At 44.2% G+C, this 18726-nt stretch overlaps 1 protein-coding gene and 1 long non-coding RNA gene across 9 annotated transcripts in view; one reads left to right on the plus strand and one right to left on the minus strand.

The window, feature by feature from the left end:
• Positions 1-4860: 4860 nt before the first annotated feature.
• Positions 4861-18185, minus strand: LOC125991011 (uncharacterized). Its single transcript, XR_007489168.2, has 3 exons — positions 18112-18185; positions 5923-7102; positions 4861-5828 (listed from the first exon to the last, which is right to left on the minus strand). It is a non-coding gene; the product is annotated as an uncharacterized lncRNA (long non-coding RNA).
• f3a (coagulation factor IIIa) overlaps positions 17048-18726 on the plus strand; it is a 39501-nt gene continuing 37822 nt past the window's right edge. The window contains exon 1 of one of the 8 annotated variants that reach the window (XM_068649362.1): positions 17048-17227. Coding sequence is in view for 6 of the 8 variants with exons in the window: in XM_068649359.1 (XP_068505460.1) it covers positions 18009-18084 (76 nt within the window). In the remaining 2 variants the exon portion in view is untranslated. Of the gene's footprint in view, positions 17228-17264; positions 18085-18726 lie in introns of those variants that run through there. The other 7 variants (XM_068649359.1, XM_068649360.1, XR_007489163.2 and 4 more) reach the window with 7 other exon arrangements.

Here is an 18726-nt window from a genome sequence, read left to right on the forward strand (position 1 = left end):
GTCAAAGTCAGCTTTATTGTCAATTTCTCCACATGCCAAAGACACACAAATAAACCGAAATTTCGTTCCCCCCTATCCCACGGTGACAAGACATGGCTCACAACAGACAAACAAGTAAACAAGTATAACAAAAGCGTGCTGAATAGATAATGAATAAATAACACAACAATAAATAAATAAATAAGAGGAGCAGAAAAAAAAGGAGCAAGTGCGCGTACAGCAGACATTCCCGAAAATAGCGCAACAGTGCCGCACGCTACGCAGAAGGGGGTAGCGAGTTCAGGGCCCTAACAGCCTGGAGAAAGAAGCTGTTGGCGAGTCTGGTGGTGCGGGAGCGCAGGCTCCTGTACCTCTTCCCAGAGGGCAGAAGGTCAAAGAGTGAGCCGGGTGACTCACATCTCTGGCAATCGAGGTTGCCTTGCGGGCGAGATGGGAGGTGTAAATGTCCTTCAGGGAGGGGAGCGAAGCACCAATAATCTTACCAGCCGTATTCACTATGCGCTGCAGGGCCTTCAAGTTCTGTTCAGTGCAGTTACCACCCCAGACAGCGATGCAACTGGTGAGGACGCTCTCAATGGTGCCACGGTAGAATGTAGACAGGACTGCCTGAGGAGCACATGCACGCCTGAGCTTCCGCAGGAAGTACAGGCAGCGCTGAGCTTTCTTTGCCAGTGACGAAGTGTTTGCGGACCAGGAGAGGTCCTCACTGATGTGCACCCCCAGGAACTTGGTGCAGCTCACCCTCTCCACCACAGCACCATCGATGATCAACGGCAGGTGTGTTGTGTGACCCTTCCGGAAGTCAACAATGATTTCCTTGGTCTTATTGACGTTCAGCAGGAGGTTGTTGTCCCTGCACCACGTGGTTAGAAGGTCAACTTCCGACCTGTACCGAGTCTTGTCGCCCTTCGTGATGAGACCCACCAGAGTCGTGTCGTCAGCAAACTTCACTATGCGTTTGTCGCTGTAGGTCGCATTGCAGTCATGCGTCAGCAGGGTGAAGAGCAATGGACTGAGCACGCAGCCCTGGGGGGCCCCCGTGCTCAGCGTGATGCTGGCGGAGATTTTGTCGCCAACACGCACCACCTGAGGCCTCTGACAGAGGAAGTCCTGTAGCCAGTTGCAGAGGGAGGTACTGAGGCCCAGCTCGTCGAGTTTGCAGATGAGTCGCTGCGGCACAATGGTGTTGAAGGCAGAGCTGAAGTCCACAAACAGCAACCTCACATATGAGTCCTTTCTCTCCAGGTGGGTGAGGGCCGAGTGGAGGGCAGAGCAGATGGCATCCTCAGAGGACCGCTTGGCACGGTACGCAAACTGGAAAGGGTCAATGGTGGGGGGGAGAACGGACTTGATGTGCTCCATGACCAGCCGCTCAAAGCACTTCATGATGATGGGCGTCAGTGCCACAGGGCGGTAGTCATTGAAGCAGGACGGTGCAGGTTTCTTCGGCACAGGAACGATGGTGGCAGCCTTGAAACACGAGGGGACGATGGCCTGCTGCAGGGAAACGTTAAAGATGTCCGTGAAGACACCCGACAGCTCCCCAGCGCAGTCCTTCAGTGCTCGACCCGGGATGTTGTCAGGGCCCGCCGCCTTATGGGTGTCAATAGCGGCAAGCGCCCTCCTCACACCGTCGGCAGAGAGGCGCAGGGGCTGCTCGTGTGGGGGGGAGTGGTCTTCAGCGGGCAAGTGCTGTTCTGGGTGTCGAAGCGAGCAAAGAAGCGGTTCAGATCGTTCAGCAGACGGACGTCGCCCTCACAGCTCCTCGGCGCGGGCTTGTAGTCCGTGATGGTCTGAATGCCCCGCCAAAGGCTACGTGCGTCCTTGCTGTCCTTGAAGTGGGTGGAGACCTTGCACGAGAACGCCTTCTTCGCTTCTTTGATGCCTCGGGACAGGTCGGCCCTCGCTGTCCTCAAGCCAGCCTCATCCTCCGCTCTGAAAGCCTTGTCCCTGGCCCTCAACAGTCTGAGGAGAGCCCCCGTCAGCCACGGCTTCCAGTTCGCGCGAGTGACGACGGATTTCGAGCAAGTCACATCATCGATGCACTTCGTGATGTAAGAGGAAACAGAGTCAGTATACTCCTCTATGTCCGTCCGATCGTTGTAGGTGGCTGCCTGCTTAAACAAGTCCCAGTCAGTGGTGTCGAATCCGCTTGAAATTGTCTCATAGGACCTCGAACAAAAACTTTATTTCTAGGAAAAGTTATTCTGGCTGGTTTGTGTAAACTATAAACATCTTGTTCTGACAGATATAATATTTGTGTTTTTACAGATAACAGTTGTTGTTCTCTGTGATTAACAATTGTGATTAACAATTCAACCCGTCCCTCTGACTCCCTCCCCCCACACTCCGTTGACCACTGTAACACCCTGATGTTCTTTTTTGACAATAAAATACCCACCATCCACCAGCAATTGACCCCTTACTTGTCGAGCTGTCCATCTCCTTTCTTCCCCCATCCCCCCCTCTCCTTCAGTCATGGCCAAAAATCAGCACCAAGAACAGCAAAGATCTACGTGAGTTTGCAGATTTCCTAAGTAGTGTAGAATCAGCTATGTTCAAGGCTTACAAGTGTTGAAAGACTGCATAGAAAATCAGAGAATAGCGGCAAAGTTACCTGATTGACTAAGTGCGCGTTGGAACATAAAAGTGACTGAGTTCCAAGGTGAACATAAAATGTTCCTGGATTTCAGTTATTTTGTCAAATTTCTGAACAAAGAAGCAAGAATTGCTTGCATTTCAATTACTTCACTGCATGCAATGAAGTTAATCGAACCAGATAAGAATCAGCTCAAACACAAGCCAAGATGGAACAACATGCCGAAAGCTGAAACATTCAGCACAAGCGCCAATGAAGAGGCAAATGTCATATGTCTCTTTTGTAAGAAACCTGGTCACTCACTTCACAAATGTCGAAGGATCTTCACAAAGATAGTGGAAGAAAGAGTCAAATTTGTGAAGTATTGGCTGTCTAAAGCCAGGTCACCATTCCAAAAACTGTACTTCCAGGAGTGTTTGTAAAAAATGCCAAAAGCCTCATCCAACTTGTCTCCATCAAGACAGAGATACAAGAAACAAGGAACAAACACTAAAGGATATTCAAGACAGACCACATACAAAACAAGAAACAGAAAAGGTGTCGGAAACACAAGAACAAAAATCCACACAAGTTACCTCAAACAGAATAGTGCAACAAAAGTCACAAGGATGTACTTCTTCAGTAATTCCGGTCTATGTATCAACAGTGGATGAACCAAAGAAAGAAAAACTTGTGTATGCCTTGCTGGACACCCAAAGTGAGACTACATTCATCTTAAATGGCACAGCTAAGACGTTAAATACAAAGTGTGAGCCAGTCAAAGTCAAGATCTCCACGATGACTTCCAAAACAAAGATCGTGTCAAGTCACAAGTTGAAAGACCTACAAGTAAGAGGGATAAACTCCAAAACAAGAATCAAATTTCCAACAACTTATATCCAAGACTATATTTCTGCAAATAGATCACATATTCCTACAAGTAAGACTCCAGAAAATTGGTCCCATCTGAAACATCTTGCAAGGGAGATGGCACCCAAGCTTGACTGTGAGGTAGGATTGCTGATAGGATATAATTGTCCTCAAGCTTTACTACCTCTAGAGGTCATCAGTGATGACAGAGACCAGCCATTTGCACAGAAATTCCTGCTTGGTAGGACTATCATTGGCTATAGAGATATTGAAAGTGCACATGAAGACGAACTAGGAATAAGTCATCGCTTTATGGTTAAACAAGTCATGCCTCCTATTGATACAAGTCACGAGCTCAGATCTGAAGTACACTTTGTATACAGGAAGAAAGTCAAGGATTTCCTGCTGAAATAGTCAACGTGTTAGAGATGGACTTTGTTGAAAGAAGTGTTGAAGAAGACCCAATGTCGCAAAAATACATTTTGTTTCTGGCAAAAGTAAAAGACGGCATCAAACGAAAGCAAGATGGTCACTTGGAAATGCCACTACCATTTAAGAAAGAAAGACCTGAATTGCCAAATAATCAAATTTGCGTCGAACACCGATTGAAGTGTCTGGAGAGACGCCTCAAGAAAGATGAACAATACTTTAAGGATTACGTAGCAATCATGCAAGATATCAGACAGAGGTGATGCTGAGAAAGTGCCAGAAGCTGAGCTAAACAACCATCCAGTATGGTACATGTTAGAGTTGTGCTCACTCCAACTTATTTTGCAAGAACCACACGGGAGACAAGTAAGTCCTTTTAGACACCTGCAGGTGGAGAGTTCATTCGTCGCTGTGCATACAGCAATGACCGAATGGAGGTCTGACTCTCGGCTCCTGCAAGAGCATTTTTATGAAGAGAAACAGGGTGGGGGTAAGAGTGGACTGAATAGAGAAAGCCCTTGACTTCTAGTCAAAACATAGCAAGGGGTGTTTTACGACTTTGTGTAGGATGGGACAAGCTAGGTTATTTATCACAGGTTGCATTCCAACATAAGCATAAAACTAATCTAGCTAGGTTATTTATTACAGGTTGCAATCCAACATAATCATACGATAAAGATAACCTGGAAAACAATGACAGTACGTACATGGTCTCTACCATCCCCAGAAGCTTAATAAGATACGTGTTGTCTTCGATGCCTCAGCAAAGTTTCAAAATACATCTCTGAACGAACATCTCCTGTCAGGACCAGATCTCACAAATACCCTCATCGGAGTTCTGTGTCGCTTCAGGGAAAGACATGTGGCCGTCATGTGTGACATTGAGCGCATGTTTCATCAATTTCATGTTGCTCTTCAAGACCAAGATTATTTCAGATTCTTATGGTTTGAGAATGATAACCTGGATAAGCAACCATCAGTGTTTCGCATGAGAGTCCACTTGTTTGGAGCAGCGTCTTCTCCTGGTTGAGCAAACTTCGAATTAAAGCATATGTGCCCAAGCAGAAAATAAGCTCAGTCAAGCCACTGTGAAATTTATTCAATGTGACCTCTATGTTGATGACGGTCTACTAAGTGTGGACTCGGAACAGGTGGCTATTCAGCTTGTAAAAGAAGCTAGAGAACTTTGTGACACAGGAAAGTCAAAGTCAAAGTCTGCTTTATTGTCAATTTCTTCACATACCAAGACACACAAAGAGATGGAAATTACGTTCCCACTATCCCATGGTGACAAGACATAGTTCACAATGTACATACAAGTAAACAACACAAGAAAATAAAATAAGAAGGCACAAACAATGAATAAATAAGCGTGACGAATAAATAATAAATAAACAAATAACACAATAAATAAGTACAAGTACAGAGTTCAGGATCCTAACAGCCTGGAGAATGAAGCTGTTGGTGAGTCTGGCGGTGCGTGAGCGCAGGCTTCTGTACCTCTTCCCAGAGGGCAGGAGATCAAACAAAGTGTGAGCGGGGTGACTCACATCACTCACAATTGTGGTCACCTTGTGGGTGAGGTGGGAGGTGTAAATGCCCTTCAGGGAGGGGAGTGAAGCACCAATAATCTTACCAGCCGTGTTCACTATGCGCTGCAGGGCCTTCATGTTGTATTCAGTGCAGCTACCACCCCAGACACTGGAGAGGACGCTCTCAATGGTGCCACGGTAGAATGTAGTCGTGACGGCCGGAGGAGCACTTGCTCGCCTGAGTTTCCGCAGGAAGTACAGGCGACGTTGAGCTTTCTTCGCCAGTGACGCGGTGTTGGCGGACCAGGAGAGGTCCTCACTGATGTGCACCCCCAGGAATCTGGTGCTGCTCACCCTCTCCACCACTGCACCGTCGATGGTCAGCGGCAGGTGTTGGCTTAAAGACTTTCAGAACCTGGCTGATATCAAAATATCGCGTTGTTAGGTCCCATCAACATTCAACCAAGTGAATATTTGTCAATTTTCACACATGTCCTGAGTGTTGTTAGTCACCTAAATGTTGAACAGAGGCTGAGATGTACTGAAGTCAAATTCCTTGTTTGGCATGCTCAAACATGGCCAATAAAAATTCTTGAATCTTGAAGTGCAACGGTATGAGTTACACAGCTTTTCAGATGCCAGTGTATCCGGTTATGGCATGTGTTCTTACCTAAGAACAATGACAACGTCTGGAGAAGTGCACTGCACCCTTGTAATGGGAAAAGCAAGAGTCGCTCCTGCTAAAGTCAAAGTCAAAGTCTGCTTTGTTGTGAATTACTTCACATTTCAAGACATACAAAGAGATCAAAGTTGTGTTTCCTACTATCCCATGGTGGAGACAAAACATATTACACCCAATTGGTCCACAGACAAAACATTCAAGTAAACAATACAAAGAGTAAAAATAAGCAGGCACATACAATGAATAAATAAGAGCAATTTGGTTGAAATGGTGCATTTGTGCATACAGCAGACAGTCAGTATAATAGCGCAAAAGTACAAGTGGAGTAGTGCAAGTGGAGTAGTGCAAAGCAGCCATCGGGGCCCAAAAGGCCAGGACGTTAAGCAGCCGTGGGTGGAGGTGGGAGAGAGATCAGGATCCTAACAGCCTGGAGTATGAAGCTGTTAGTGAGTCTGGTGGTGCGGGAGCGCAGGCTTCTGTACCTCTTCCCAGAGGGCAGTAGATCAAACAAAGTGTGAGCGGGGTGACTCACATCACTCACAATTGTGGTCACCTTGCGGGTGAGGTGGGAGGTGTAAATGTCCTTCAGGGGGGAATGAAGCACTAATTATCCTTCCAGCTGTGTTCACTATGCGCTGCAGGGCCTTCCTGTTGTATTCAGTGCAGCTTCGACCCCACACAGCGATACAGCTGGAGAGGATGCTCTCAATGGTGCCTCGGTAGAATGTGGTCATGATGGCTGGTGGAGCACTTGCACGCCTGAGTTTCTGCAGGAAGTACAGGCTTTCTTCGCCAGTGATGCAGTGTTGGTGGTCCAGGAGAGGTCTTCACTGATGTGCACCCCCAGGAATCTGGTGCTGCTCACTCTCTCCACCACATCACCGTCGATGTCTCAGTGGCAGGGTTTGGGTGTGACCATTCCGGAAGTCAACAACAATCTCCTTGGTCTTGCTGACGTTCAGCAGGAGGTTGTTGTCCCTGCACCACGCGGTCAGAAGGTCGACCTCCAACCTGTATTGAGGAATGACAGTCAATGAAATTCGTGCTAATGGTATATGGATAATTGGCTGCAGTAATGAAGTGTCATCATTCATATACAAATGCGTCAAATGTAGAAGGTACAGGAAATACAACCAAGAACAAAAGATGGGGGATATGCCGTCTGAAAGACTGGAAGCTACCCCTCCATTCACTCACAGCGGTATAGATTGTTTTGGACCATTTTGTGTAAAAGAAGGGAGGAAGGAAGTAAAGCAATATGGACTCTTATTCAAATGTATGTGCTCAAGAGCAATTTATATTGAAGTTTTGGATGATCTCACCTGACTGTTTTCTCAACGCACTTTGTTGCTTTATTGCAGGGGTGTCCAAACTTTTTGCAAAGAGGGCCAGATTTGATAATCATAGTCATGGGGCCCGGGGGCCAATAGTTTTTTCAGACATTTTTTAACTACAAAAATGTCATGCAAATACACACCGTTATAAAACCATTTTCATTGTCACAATTGTCTTTATTCTTCAAATGACAAAATAACCAAATATATGCCACTCAGGCAGATGTGAACAACTCTAAAAGCACAAATTATGCCTTTCATTCATATCTGAAGAGTCAGATAAAATTAAATGTGTGAACACTGTATGAACACTGTATGAAATACCTTTACATGTTTAAAATTATTTTTGGCTCATGAAACATTTATGGCTCATGAACATTTTAAACAGGAGTTATAAGTAATGCAAAGTTCTCTGTTATTATTAAAACTTAAAACAAGTGAATTTTGCTCTTCTCATTTACAATATCTTTCAGAAAGTAATAGTTTGTGTCACGTCTACATGTTCATAACATCAACAGTATTAACATGGCCACTTCATAGCTTGCTTTAGTAATATTTACTTTTGACTCGCAGCCTCGCGTGAAGAATCGCTTTTGTGATGCCAGTTCAGCTTGGCGCTGCTTCACTTTATCAGTACGGTCACTCCTTGTTAGCTTGTCACATGTGTTAGCATGTTTAGTCTGGTAGTGTCTCTTCAGGTTGAAATCCTTAAACAAGGCAACCGTCTCTTTACAAATTAGACAAACACAATTGCCTTGATTTTCAGTGAAGAAGTATTGTAATCCCCATCTCTCTTGAAAGCGACATCCCTCAATGTTAACTTTCTTCGTTTTCTTTGCAGTTAGCATGGCAGAACTGAGTGGAGACGGGTTCGCAGAACGGATGCAGACTGATATTATTAAAGTGGTGCTGCTACCTTTTGGTAAAAGGAGGAATTATAGTTTCAAGTTTCATGCCTGGTCTAGAGCATTTTCTATCCGGGCTCGAGAGCTTTGGAATGCCCTACCAATGGATATTAGAACTGCTACCCTATTAGAAACATTTAAGACACGTTTAAAGACACATTTTCATGATATGGCCTTTAATTAACCTGTAGTGGCCGTATGAAATCTGACTGGGGGTTGGATTTGGCCCGCAGGCCGGACTTTGGACATGCCTGGTCTAGAGCATTTTCTATCCGGATAGATTCCTCCTCCAGAGCTTTGGAATGCTCTACCAATGGACATTAAAACTGCTACCTCATTAGAAACATTTAAGACATGTTTAAAGACACATTTTTATGATATGGCCTTTAAGTCATCTGTTGAGGCCGATTCGGCTGGAGTTTGTGTTTTGTCTCATGTATTTAAACCCTGCCCGTGTGTTCCTCCTTGTTGGTGTCTACTGTTGTCTCCCGTCTGTGTCTATGCCTAGAGTTCCTGTCCTGCTCGTCCATTTTCCCCCCGGTCTTGTGTGGAGGCTCACGGTCAGATTCTGTTCCGTGTCCGAGTGGACTTCTGTTTGTCTGCTATCCGTGAGTCTCTGTCCCGGCTGTGTCTTTGTTTGCCCCCTTCCCTTCAATAAACCCTGGTCCATTCCCGATCATGACATGTATACAGTACAGTGTACATATAGTATTTAGGCAGAAAATAATGTTATGAGTGTGTGTTGTACTCCAGTATCCTGTATGGAGTCATGAAAGCCTCTCAAAGAAACAATTTCACTGTTTTTGTTAGAGATTTGCTCACTCCAACTTATTTAGAACCACACGGGAGACAGGCAAGTTCTTTTAGACACCTGCAGGTGGAGAGTTCACTCGCTCCAGAAATGAAGTCTGGCTCTCCCAACTGCAAGGACATTTATTAAGAGAAAGAGTGGGGGTAAGAGTAGACTGAATAGGAAGCCCTTGTGCTCTAGTCAAAACATATCAGGGGATGTTTTACGACCTTGTGTAGGATGAGACAAGGTAGGTTATTTATTACCGGTTGCATTCCAACATAATCATACGATAAGGATAATTTGAAAAACCCTAACATCTCCCTCCTGTTTTATCATATGATTATGCCACCGCAAACAACAAAGACAAGTAAAAAAAAAACACACATATATATATGTATAATGAAGAAAGAAGAATAGTAAAAATAAAAAACAACAAACAATGATAGCAACACTTTCCAGTGAAGATGAGGCATTACCTTGATACCCCAAGATCAAACTTATTGTGTAAGCGAAAAACCTGCCGGCCAGATGTTATTAGCAGGAAACTTCTTACACGGTCCCTTTGCCTAAGACGACCAGAATGCTATCAATTAAAAACAAAAACACAGAAACAGTACATCATTGTATCCATCACTTGCGAAGCATTTTCGATGGTCAAATCATCAAGTTTCTGTAAAACATGCTCAACAGAACAGCATCTACGCAATCCACGTGTCATTATCGTCATCACATCCGTCATCTCTAAGAAGTTGTATATGAACTTGGGCTACAGTAGAGGAAACAAACTTCGACACAGCCGACTTCAAACATGGGATAACGCAGGACGTAAACAAGCACAACACCACCAGCACAACAAGCACAGGAGACAGCAATTTCAAAAGCAGTTGCCACCAGCTGCCAGAGAATAGCCACGAAAAGAAATCAAACTGATGTGGGACCTTGTCATTAGACATGGCCTGCTGTAAGTTCTTCAGTGAATTCATGGCGTCGTCGATGTGGGTGTCATTTTCTCCTGGTATGTATGTGCAACAGGAAGTCCCAATGATGTGGCACACACCACCTTGTGCTGCCGTCAACAAGTCCAGAACCATCCTGTTTTGCAAGACCATCAGTCTAATAGCCTGAATCTCTCTATTTTGTCCATCGTTGATTTGCAGTGAGAGATTCACAAAGGATTGAAAACGATAGTTCAGTGTCTCGATGAAGAGCGATAGTTTCCCAACCCTAATCTGAGGAAAGAGCGCAAGGACAACTTTGTCTCCGACGGACCATACTTTATGGTCGTCTGGAACGTTTGCACCCCAGACAGGGTCATGAGGGTCGAAGGTTGCAACTGCCCTGCGTCGACGTCCAGAAGAGTTGTGTGCTTCTGTCAGCTGATGATGTCGTATCCTGTAGGTGTGGTCCATCACCCACACTGGTGGACACACTCCTGTCCAGTTGGCGGGCAGCATCGGATAAACCTTGTGACCACATAGCCACCAGCCATTCTGTATGAAGTATGTTCCGTTCGATGGTGTAGCCATGTTGGTTGGAGAGCCCTCACCACCTGAAATGGCTCTCTTATCTTGACACTCATCGGTGATGTCCAAAGCTCCCATCCAGTTTCCTCCTGGAGAGCAGTCGTCGTTAATGCAGACGTGGGTCCTGTTACCTTGGATGTAACATGTGTAATTCACTCCAGCTGGTCTCTCTGTGTAGGCCACTTGTGGTATTGTTCGTCCTCTAACAGTCACATTGAGATTTGTCCAGAATAGCTGATCACAGGCACCGTCAGCAAGTCCAGGGCGGTAAGGGTCGGTATCACTGACTGTGACAGCACGGTGCTGATATCCAACTCCTCCCATGGATGCCATACATTTTGCTTCAGTGACATTCATTGCTCTGGCCTCCAAGCGAACTTGCGTGGAGGAAGGGGGGAGTTTCGAACACACATAACACCCCTCCTGTGTGTGAGCTCTCACAGTGAACTTGACATACCGGTACCAAGCGTTGGTTTCGTATGGGTTTCTGGGGTCCCATGACCAGTCCTCAAAGTTCTCATCATGCGACCATCGTTTTCCACGGGCAACATTGTCATTTGGTCTGTTCAGATGAGTCAATAGACCATAGCACGCTCCAACCACAACGCAGCAGAGGATCCATCTGGCATATGGAGCCCCGTTGCTACTAGGATGGCAGAGACACCGGGACATCCCCTCGCCTAGCGGAGTGGGGATCGATGAATTCTTCACCAACATTGAGACGCCTCACCCTAAACGATGGGGCTCCTTTGTAGTTAGCCTTCCCCACCACTCCGAATTAGGGGTCCAGCACTCTCTGCAACTTGCAGTGGCTGAGGTGAATCCAACTGGGCCGTTGAGAAATCTTAACCGCCGTGGGAGTAGCAAGCAAAACTTGAAACGGTCCCTCCCACCGCGGGCTGGCCCAGTTCTTTCCTTTGATGACCTTCATGTAGACCCAGTCTCCTGGATTGATGGGGTTGTCCACCTGTGAGGGGGAGAGATCAGGCGGCAGTAAATTTGCATTGGACACATCTTTCAGTTTGAGCGTCCTGATTAGATAATCTGCCATGGTCTGTTCTTCGTCTGCTTTTTGCAAATCTGCAGGGAACACTGGTAGTCTGTATGGTCTCCCATGTATGATTTCAAAAGGTGTTAGTCCTTCGGAAGTGGGAGTAATTCTCATATAGAGTCGAGGCACTCTGGCCAAGGTCTGCCTGTTGTTTCCATGCATTTTTTCAACCTGCTTTTGATAGTAAAGTTTGCCCGTTCAACCAGGCCTGCGCTCGAAAGATGCCAAGCACAGTGTTTTTTTAACGTTATTCCAAGGTGTACAGCCATGTTCTGCACAACTTGGTTCACAAAGTGTGGACCATTGTCACTGTAAATGGTTTGGGGGATGCCATGAGTTGGCAAGGCCCATGTGTCGCAAGAGCTGCTGCCTTAAAAAGTGATTTTGGTAAAACAGGTTTGTCATTGATGCGGTGGATATTATCTGTATCCACTATTGCACCTTTTGTCGTCCACATTCGTTTTTCCACCTTTGGAGCATTGCCCTGCATATCTGTCAGTACAGTCTTATCTATGAGTTGCGTGTCCTCTGAACCCATTAAAAAAATTCCATGGCCATGTCTCCCTGCAGCTGCTTCTTTTGCAATTTTGTCTGCTAATCTGTTTCCATTTGAGACTTCATCTCTGCCAGTGGTGTGAGCAGCACATTTACACACAGCTAGTTTAGCAGGTAAAAGAATGGCCTGCAACAAGTCTTTTAACAAGGAGGCATGGGTAACCGGCTTACCGGTTGATGTTGTCATCCCCCTGCGCTCCCATTGTTTCGCAAAATAGAACAGAGTAGAAAACGCATACTGACTGTCTGTGTATACAGTGACTTCCTTATCTTCCACTAATTGACAAGCTCTTGTTAGAGCAATCAGCTCAGCAGCCTGTGCTGACCTGGTGTATGGAAGCTTCTCTGCTTCAACAATCTGGTTTGGCAATTTCACAATTGCATAACCACTTTGATTGTTTCCTTTAGGATCCTTTGAACATGATCCATCCACAAACCACTTTCCCCCCTTGTCAAGTGGCGTGTCACTTAAATCTTCTCTGGGCAGCTGTAGATGTTCTGTAGCATCCAAACAGTTACGTGGTGTTCCATCCCCTGGCAACGGGATCAACGTTGCTGGGTTAAGGATTGTGCACCTCTTTATCACGATGCGTGGTTGTGACAGAAGTATAGCAGTGTAGGACAGATGTCTGGCTGGTGACAAAAAGTTCATTTTGCTTTGCAGCAGCAACACATCTACAGCATGTGGAACCAGCAGCTCCATTTTGTGAAAGAGCACCACATCTGCAGATTGTCTCACTGCAAGCGCCGCCGCGCATACTGCTTGGACACAGTCTGGCAAAGACAGAGCCACTGGATCCAGTTTTTTTTAATAAAATGCAATTGGTCTTAGTTTGCTACCATGACTCTGCAGCAACACTGAGGTCATAAAACCATTCCTGCAGTCTGCTGTTTGCACAAAGGTTTTATTGTAGTCTGGCAAGATAAGAGTTGTGGTTTCTATCAGAGCCTGTTTCAGCACTACAAAAGCATCATCCGCTACTGGTGTCCACATGATTTTTTCTGTCATTGTCATGGGAACTCCATGCACAATATCCAGCAGCGGTTGTGTTTTTTCCGCATAATCTGGGATCCATGCTCTGCAGTAATTGCAGAGCCCCCAAAATGACATCATTTGTTTTTTTGTTTCAGGTTTCGGTGTATCTGAAATAATCTGCTTTCTGGTTCTTTGTATCTGTCTTCCAGAAGCCGACAAAGTGTGACCTAAATAGTTCACTTCCTGTCTGACCCATTGAAACTTATTTTTGCTCACTTTATTCCCTGTTTTGCAGAGATAGTGTAACAATGCTAAGGAGTCTGCCTTGCAAGCAGCTTCAGTTTCAGAGGCTACCAGGAGATCATCTACATAAACTAGAAGTTGGATTTTGTTTGACATCTGAAAATCAGCCAAACAGGCCATGATAGCTTGAACGAAAATAGTTGGACTATCAGCAAATCCTTGTGGCAATCTGGTGTATGTATAGCTTTGTCCTTTAAAGGTAAAAGCGAACCAAAACTGTGAGTCTGGGTGAATTGGCACTGAGAAAAATGCATTGCTGAGATCAATTACTGTGAAAAACTTCTGATTAGGTTTCAAAGTGTTCAGAAGTGTGTGTGGGTCAGGCACATTGGGTGCTCTTGTTTGCACTGCATCATTCACTGCTCGTAAATCTTGTATCATTCGCCAATTAATTTTGTCGGCCTTTTGGACTGGAAAAATGGGAGTGTTGCAAGGAGAATCCGAGCACTCCCTAATGATTCCTCCTGTCAAAAGATCATTTATAACAGGGGCAATCCCGTTCATTGCCTCCTGTTTTAAAGGATATTGTTTAACTCTTGGACGCCACTCTGATCTTGGTTTGATCTGTACTGGGGAAATGGATTTTAAAAGTCCTACATCAGATGGGCCCTTGGTCCACAGTTTTTCAGGAAGCCCAGCCAATTCCCCCTCCTCCTTTTCATTCAAACAAATGTCAACTAGTCAGGGAAGCGCACAAGCGCCTGCTCTGCCTACAGCTACTTCACACACTGTTTGCTTCCACACGTCACAACTGGTACTGTAGCTCCACCCATCACCTTTGTCCTCATAATCAGTCTCAGATCCAGCAAGTTTAATTCGGGAACTCACATCTGCCCACGTTATACTGTGAGGTTTAAACAATGAGATGTGGGGTACAGCCGACAATTTGTATCTGTCTTTCTGAGGAGCGGGCAAGAGCACAGCGGCAGCTGCAAATGACCTGCGATCAGTGTACAGAGCAGTGATTGTTAAAGTTACTTCTGTGTCACTGAGAAAACTTCCAATATAGTCATCTTGTGGATCAGTGAGAATATTCATGGTGACATGTAATTCAGTACAAGTCATTTCTGATTCAGGTTGGGACAATTGTTTTCGAGCTTCACTCAGCAATCTGCTTGGGAGTTTAGGATTTCGTTCAGGAGGGATGGCATAGGAGCAGCAAATCTGTTCACCTGCTTGTGCAGCATATGAGTCCACATCTTTCACTCTACATGCTCACATGCCATCCTTTACTGGAATTATTGCAATTCCCAACCGAGTCATCAGATCTCGTCCCAACAGGTTTATGGGACATTTTGGGGATAGGACAATCGAAACTGAAGCCATGCTTCCAGTTTCCTTATCTCTCACTTCAACTGGATTAGAGATACTTTCCTTGTGTACCTGCCCATCAGCAGATTTCACCCAAATAGTATTTTGGGAGGCCTTTAGATTTGGGACTTTAGTTTTTATCACGGTTTTACAAGCCCCGGTATCACACAAAAACTCGACATCACTGCCTCCAATGTTTAGAGTAACATATGTTTTTTCTTTTAATGCACTCAGAATGTCCCATGCTGTATGGACATCTACTATTTCTTCCTCTATAGGAGCATCAGAGGTCAAAGGGGGGGAATCTAGTCATGCTGAGAATTTGGCCTTTCCTCTGCCCCTTCCTGCACCCTTTGATTGATATTGTTTTGCAGAACGACACACTCTTGCAAAGTGTCCTCGTTTCCCACAGTTCCAACAGTTGTCTGAATCTCGTGGGGGTTTTGAATTACATGGCGGCCTGCGACCTTGTTGGCCTCTACCTCCTCCTCTGCCTTGCTGGGACCCTTGGAAGAAGACTGTTGTATCTTCATCTAGTTCATCATCATTATCTAAATGAAATACATCAGAACCTTTGCCTTTTTTGATCACTTTTTCAGCATGTCTGGCCCATTGCATAGTTGTTGTCACACGCACATCAAACAATACACCCCCCCCCCCCCAATATATATATATATATATATATATATATATATATATATATATTCTCGCATCTCGCCCATTTGGAGAAGAGCTGGAGAAGACCTGGAGAGTTAAGACTTCAGTGGTACCTGTGGTCATTGGAGCACTAGGGGTAGTAACCCCCAAACTGGAGGAGTGGCTGAAACAGATCCCAGGAAAAACATCTGACATCTCAGTCCAGAAAAGTGCAGTACTAGGAACAGCAAAGATACTGCGTAGAACCCTCAAGCTCCCAGGCCTCTGGTAGAGGACCCGAGCTTGAAGGGAAAAAGAGACCACCCACGGGGGGTGAGGAAAAGTTTTTTTTTTATATATATATATATATATATAATACTAATTGGCTCGGGTAATTAACACATTTCTTTCTATAATACAACACTTACACACTGATCCGTTTGCAACGGTCTCTCACCCGGTCGTGAACGGGAAATTGCGTCACTGACTCGTTCATGAACGGGAAATTACGTCACTGACTCGTAAAGTCCCTCCTCCATCTATCGCTCGCTGGCGCTGCTGATTGGTCGTTCGCGAAGATTCACGAGTGAGTGACAGACAGCATTGCCGCTATACCATTGCCAGCCGACACACTTTATGCCGATATTGATGTTTTAATTTTGTATTTGTTGGCTTGTAGTTGATGGTGTTATTATATCGAATGTGTTTGTGTTTGAATAAAAGGTTGAAAAAAAACGTTACACCGACATTTGTTAATTTTGGGGACACCAAATCATATAACAACGTAAAACACATACATATTGTCATATAAAGCAGTTAACCAAATGTCGGATTTTTATGTTTTGATTGGCGAATATAAAAACAAGGAATAAAACATCAGACAAGTTATAACTTAAATGTTTATTAAAATAATAATAATAATAATAATAATAATAATAATAATAATAATAATAATAATAATAATAATAATAATAATAATTAAAGTACATCTCAAACCAGCAATCTAATGTGAAACTGCAGTCGATATATTGGATAACAATATTTAGGCATATATATGCATACACGTTATTTAAAACCTACTATAAGTGAATCGTAAATCTACATTCTGGCTTACATAGTTCACGCCAGGAGACGCAACACGTCCACTGACTGATCCGTTGATGCACAGGAAGGCAGTTCACTCATTGACTCGTTCGCGAACGGGAAAGCCAGGATTTGTTCCCTCACTGATCCGTTCTCGCGGTGAACTGGAAATGCGAATCACTCAGCGAGTGATTCACTCAGTGAGTGATTTGTTCACTCACAGATTCGTTCGTTGGTGAACGGGAAATGCAATTCACGACTGGTTCGTGAACGGGAAGTTACATCATTTTCTTCTTCGTTTTGTTTTACGGCGAGGTGGCACCAGCTTCAATGGGCATTACTGACACCTACTGGTTGAAGTTATATGAAAGGATAAAAGAACGAATCGTTTTAGGAAGTGATTCGTTCACTCTCGTTCACTGAAAAGCTTCGTTCTTTTTGAACGAATCGTTCACTCACGAGCCAACACTAGTTTGGGGATTTTTTACCACTATATTTCTATTTGTGACATGGTGGATTACTATTCAGACCTTTGTTAATCCATGTGTGAGGTTATCAGTTTGAAAAAAAACTCAGAGTCGATACCCTCGACTGGACATTGCATGCTGCTGCAGTGATTTATTGTCGTCTTTTATGGGCATGCCTCAGTGGGGCTGGGTAAGTCAGGTAAGTGTTAGGTCAGAGATAAATAGACCCGTGAGGGCGGAGAAACGTATGTTAACGCAGCCATATCCAATGTGGATCATGGCACCATGAGTAAATATGCCTCAGTTGCATTTTAGTTGTAGCAAATAGAAATTATTTTATACTTGAAGTCAAAAGAGTTTAGGACATGGTATGTTTTAAGGTAGTATTTGACCATTATTGTTATTGTAACGTTATTTGGTGAATAAAACTTTGCTGACTGTGTAGCTGATAGATATTGTGAAGTTCAATTTGGCATAACACTCCATTCCTGTGGTGAATATGTATGTATGTGTGTGTGTGTGTGTGTGTGCGAGTGTGTGTGTGTATGTGTGTGTGTGTTTGTATGTATGTCTATCTATCTATCTATCTATCTATCTATCTATCTATCTATCTATCTATCTATCTATCTATCTATCTATCTATCTATCTATCTATCTATCTATCTATCTATCTATCTATCTATCTATCTATCTATCTCAGTGGCGCGACACACAGATGTACATATATACAGTATATATATGTACCACATTAAACGTGGCGGACGCGCTTACGTATCACAGCAACATGTCAATGAGCTCAAGGCGGGGTCTATTTGTATTCAATGTCGATAGTGAATGGATTGCACATTCAAATTGTTCGAGTCACACAAGCGTCACCGAAAGGTGTCAGTTGAGTATTGAATACACTACCTATAACACCTCCAAGAACAAAGTACACATTTTCAACCGGATTACTTGAACCGCGTGGAATTTAACACAAAATGCTGAGGACAAAAAGGACAACAGCACCTCCGGTGCTGCTAATACTCGTCTTTCTGCACTCAAATGCCGTTATAGGTGAGTTTCTCCAGTCCGCCGACTTACGTTGATCTTCAAGTCGCCAATGTGAGGTTTTCTCTTGATTGCATCCAACCACATACGTATAACTAAGTTTTCGTGGTGGTGATGGTGGTGGTAGTGTGTGGGTGGGGTGGGGGAGTATTGTGTTCTCGCCATTCTTGAAGATCTGCAACATAGCGTTAACGTCTGAGAAGCGCTTTTAAAAACACCAGGAGTTGAAAACATTTTAATCATAGAACAGAGAGCGAAATATGCAAACTTGGGTAAATCATAGAATTTAAAGCCAGAAATGGAGAAAGATTGTAAAAAATAATTAAATACAAACATAACCTTAACTTCATTTTCTCTTCATTTTACATTTCATATATAATTTTGATATTTAAATTATAAAATTAATGAACATGCCAAATACATTAAAAAATATCCATATTAGTAAATAGGGGTTAAAACTAGTCAGTTAATTGAGTTATTACCACGATTAATTTCAACCCTCTTTTAAATTCATAAATTTTTTAATCACGGGATTAAGACTCATTTTGGCCTAATATAATTTGTATTCTTTTCATGTACTGTTGCTTGGCGGCTCGGTGGCGCACTGGGTAGCACGTCCGCCTCACAGTTAGGAGGGTGCGGGTTCGA

The sequence above is a fragment of the Syngnathus scovelli genome, chromosome 21 (genome assembly GCF_024217435.2).
Source record: "Syngnathus scovelli strain Florida chromosome 21, RoL_Ssco_1.2, whole genome shotgun sequence".
NCBI lineage: Eukaryota > Metazoa > Chordata > Actinopteri > Syngnathiformes > Syngnathidae > Syngnathus > Syngnathus scovelli.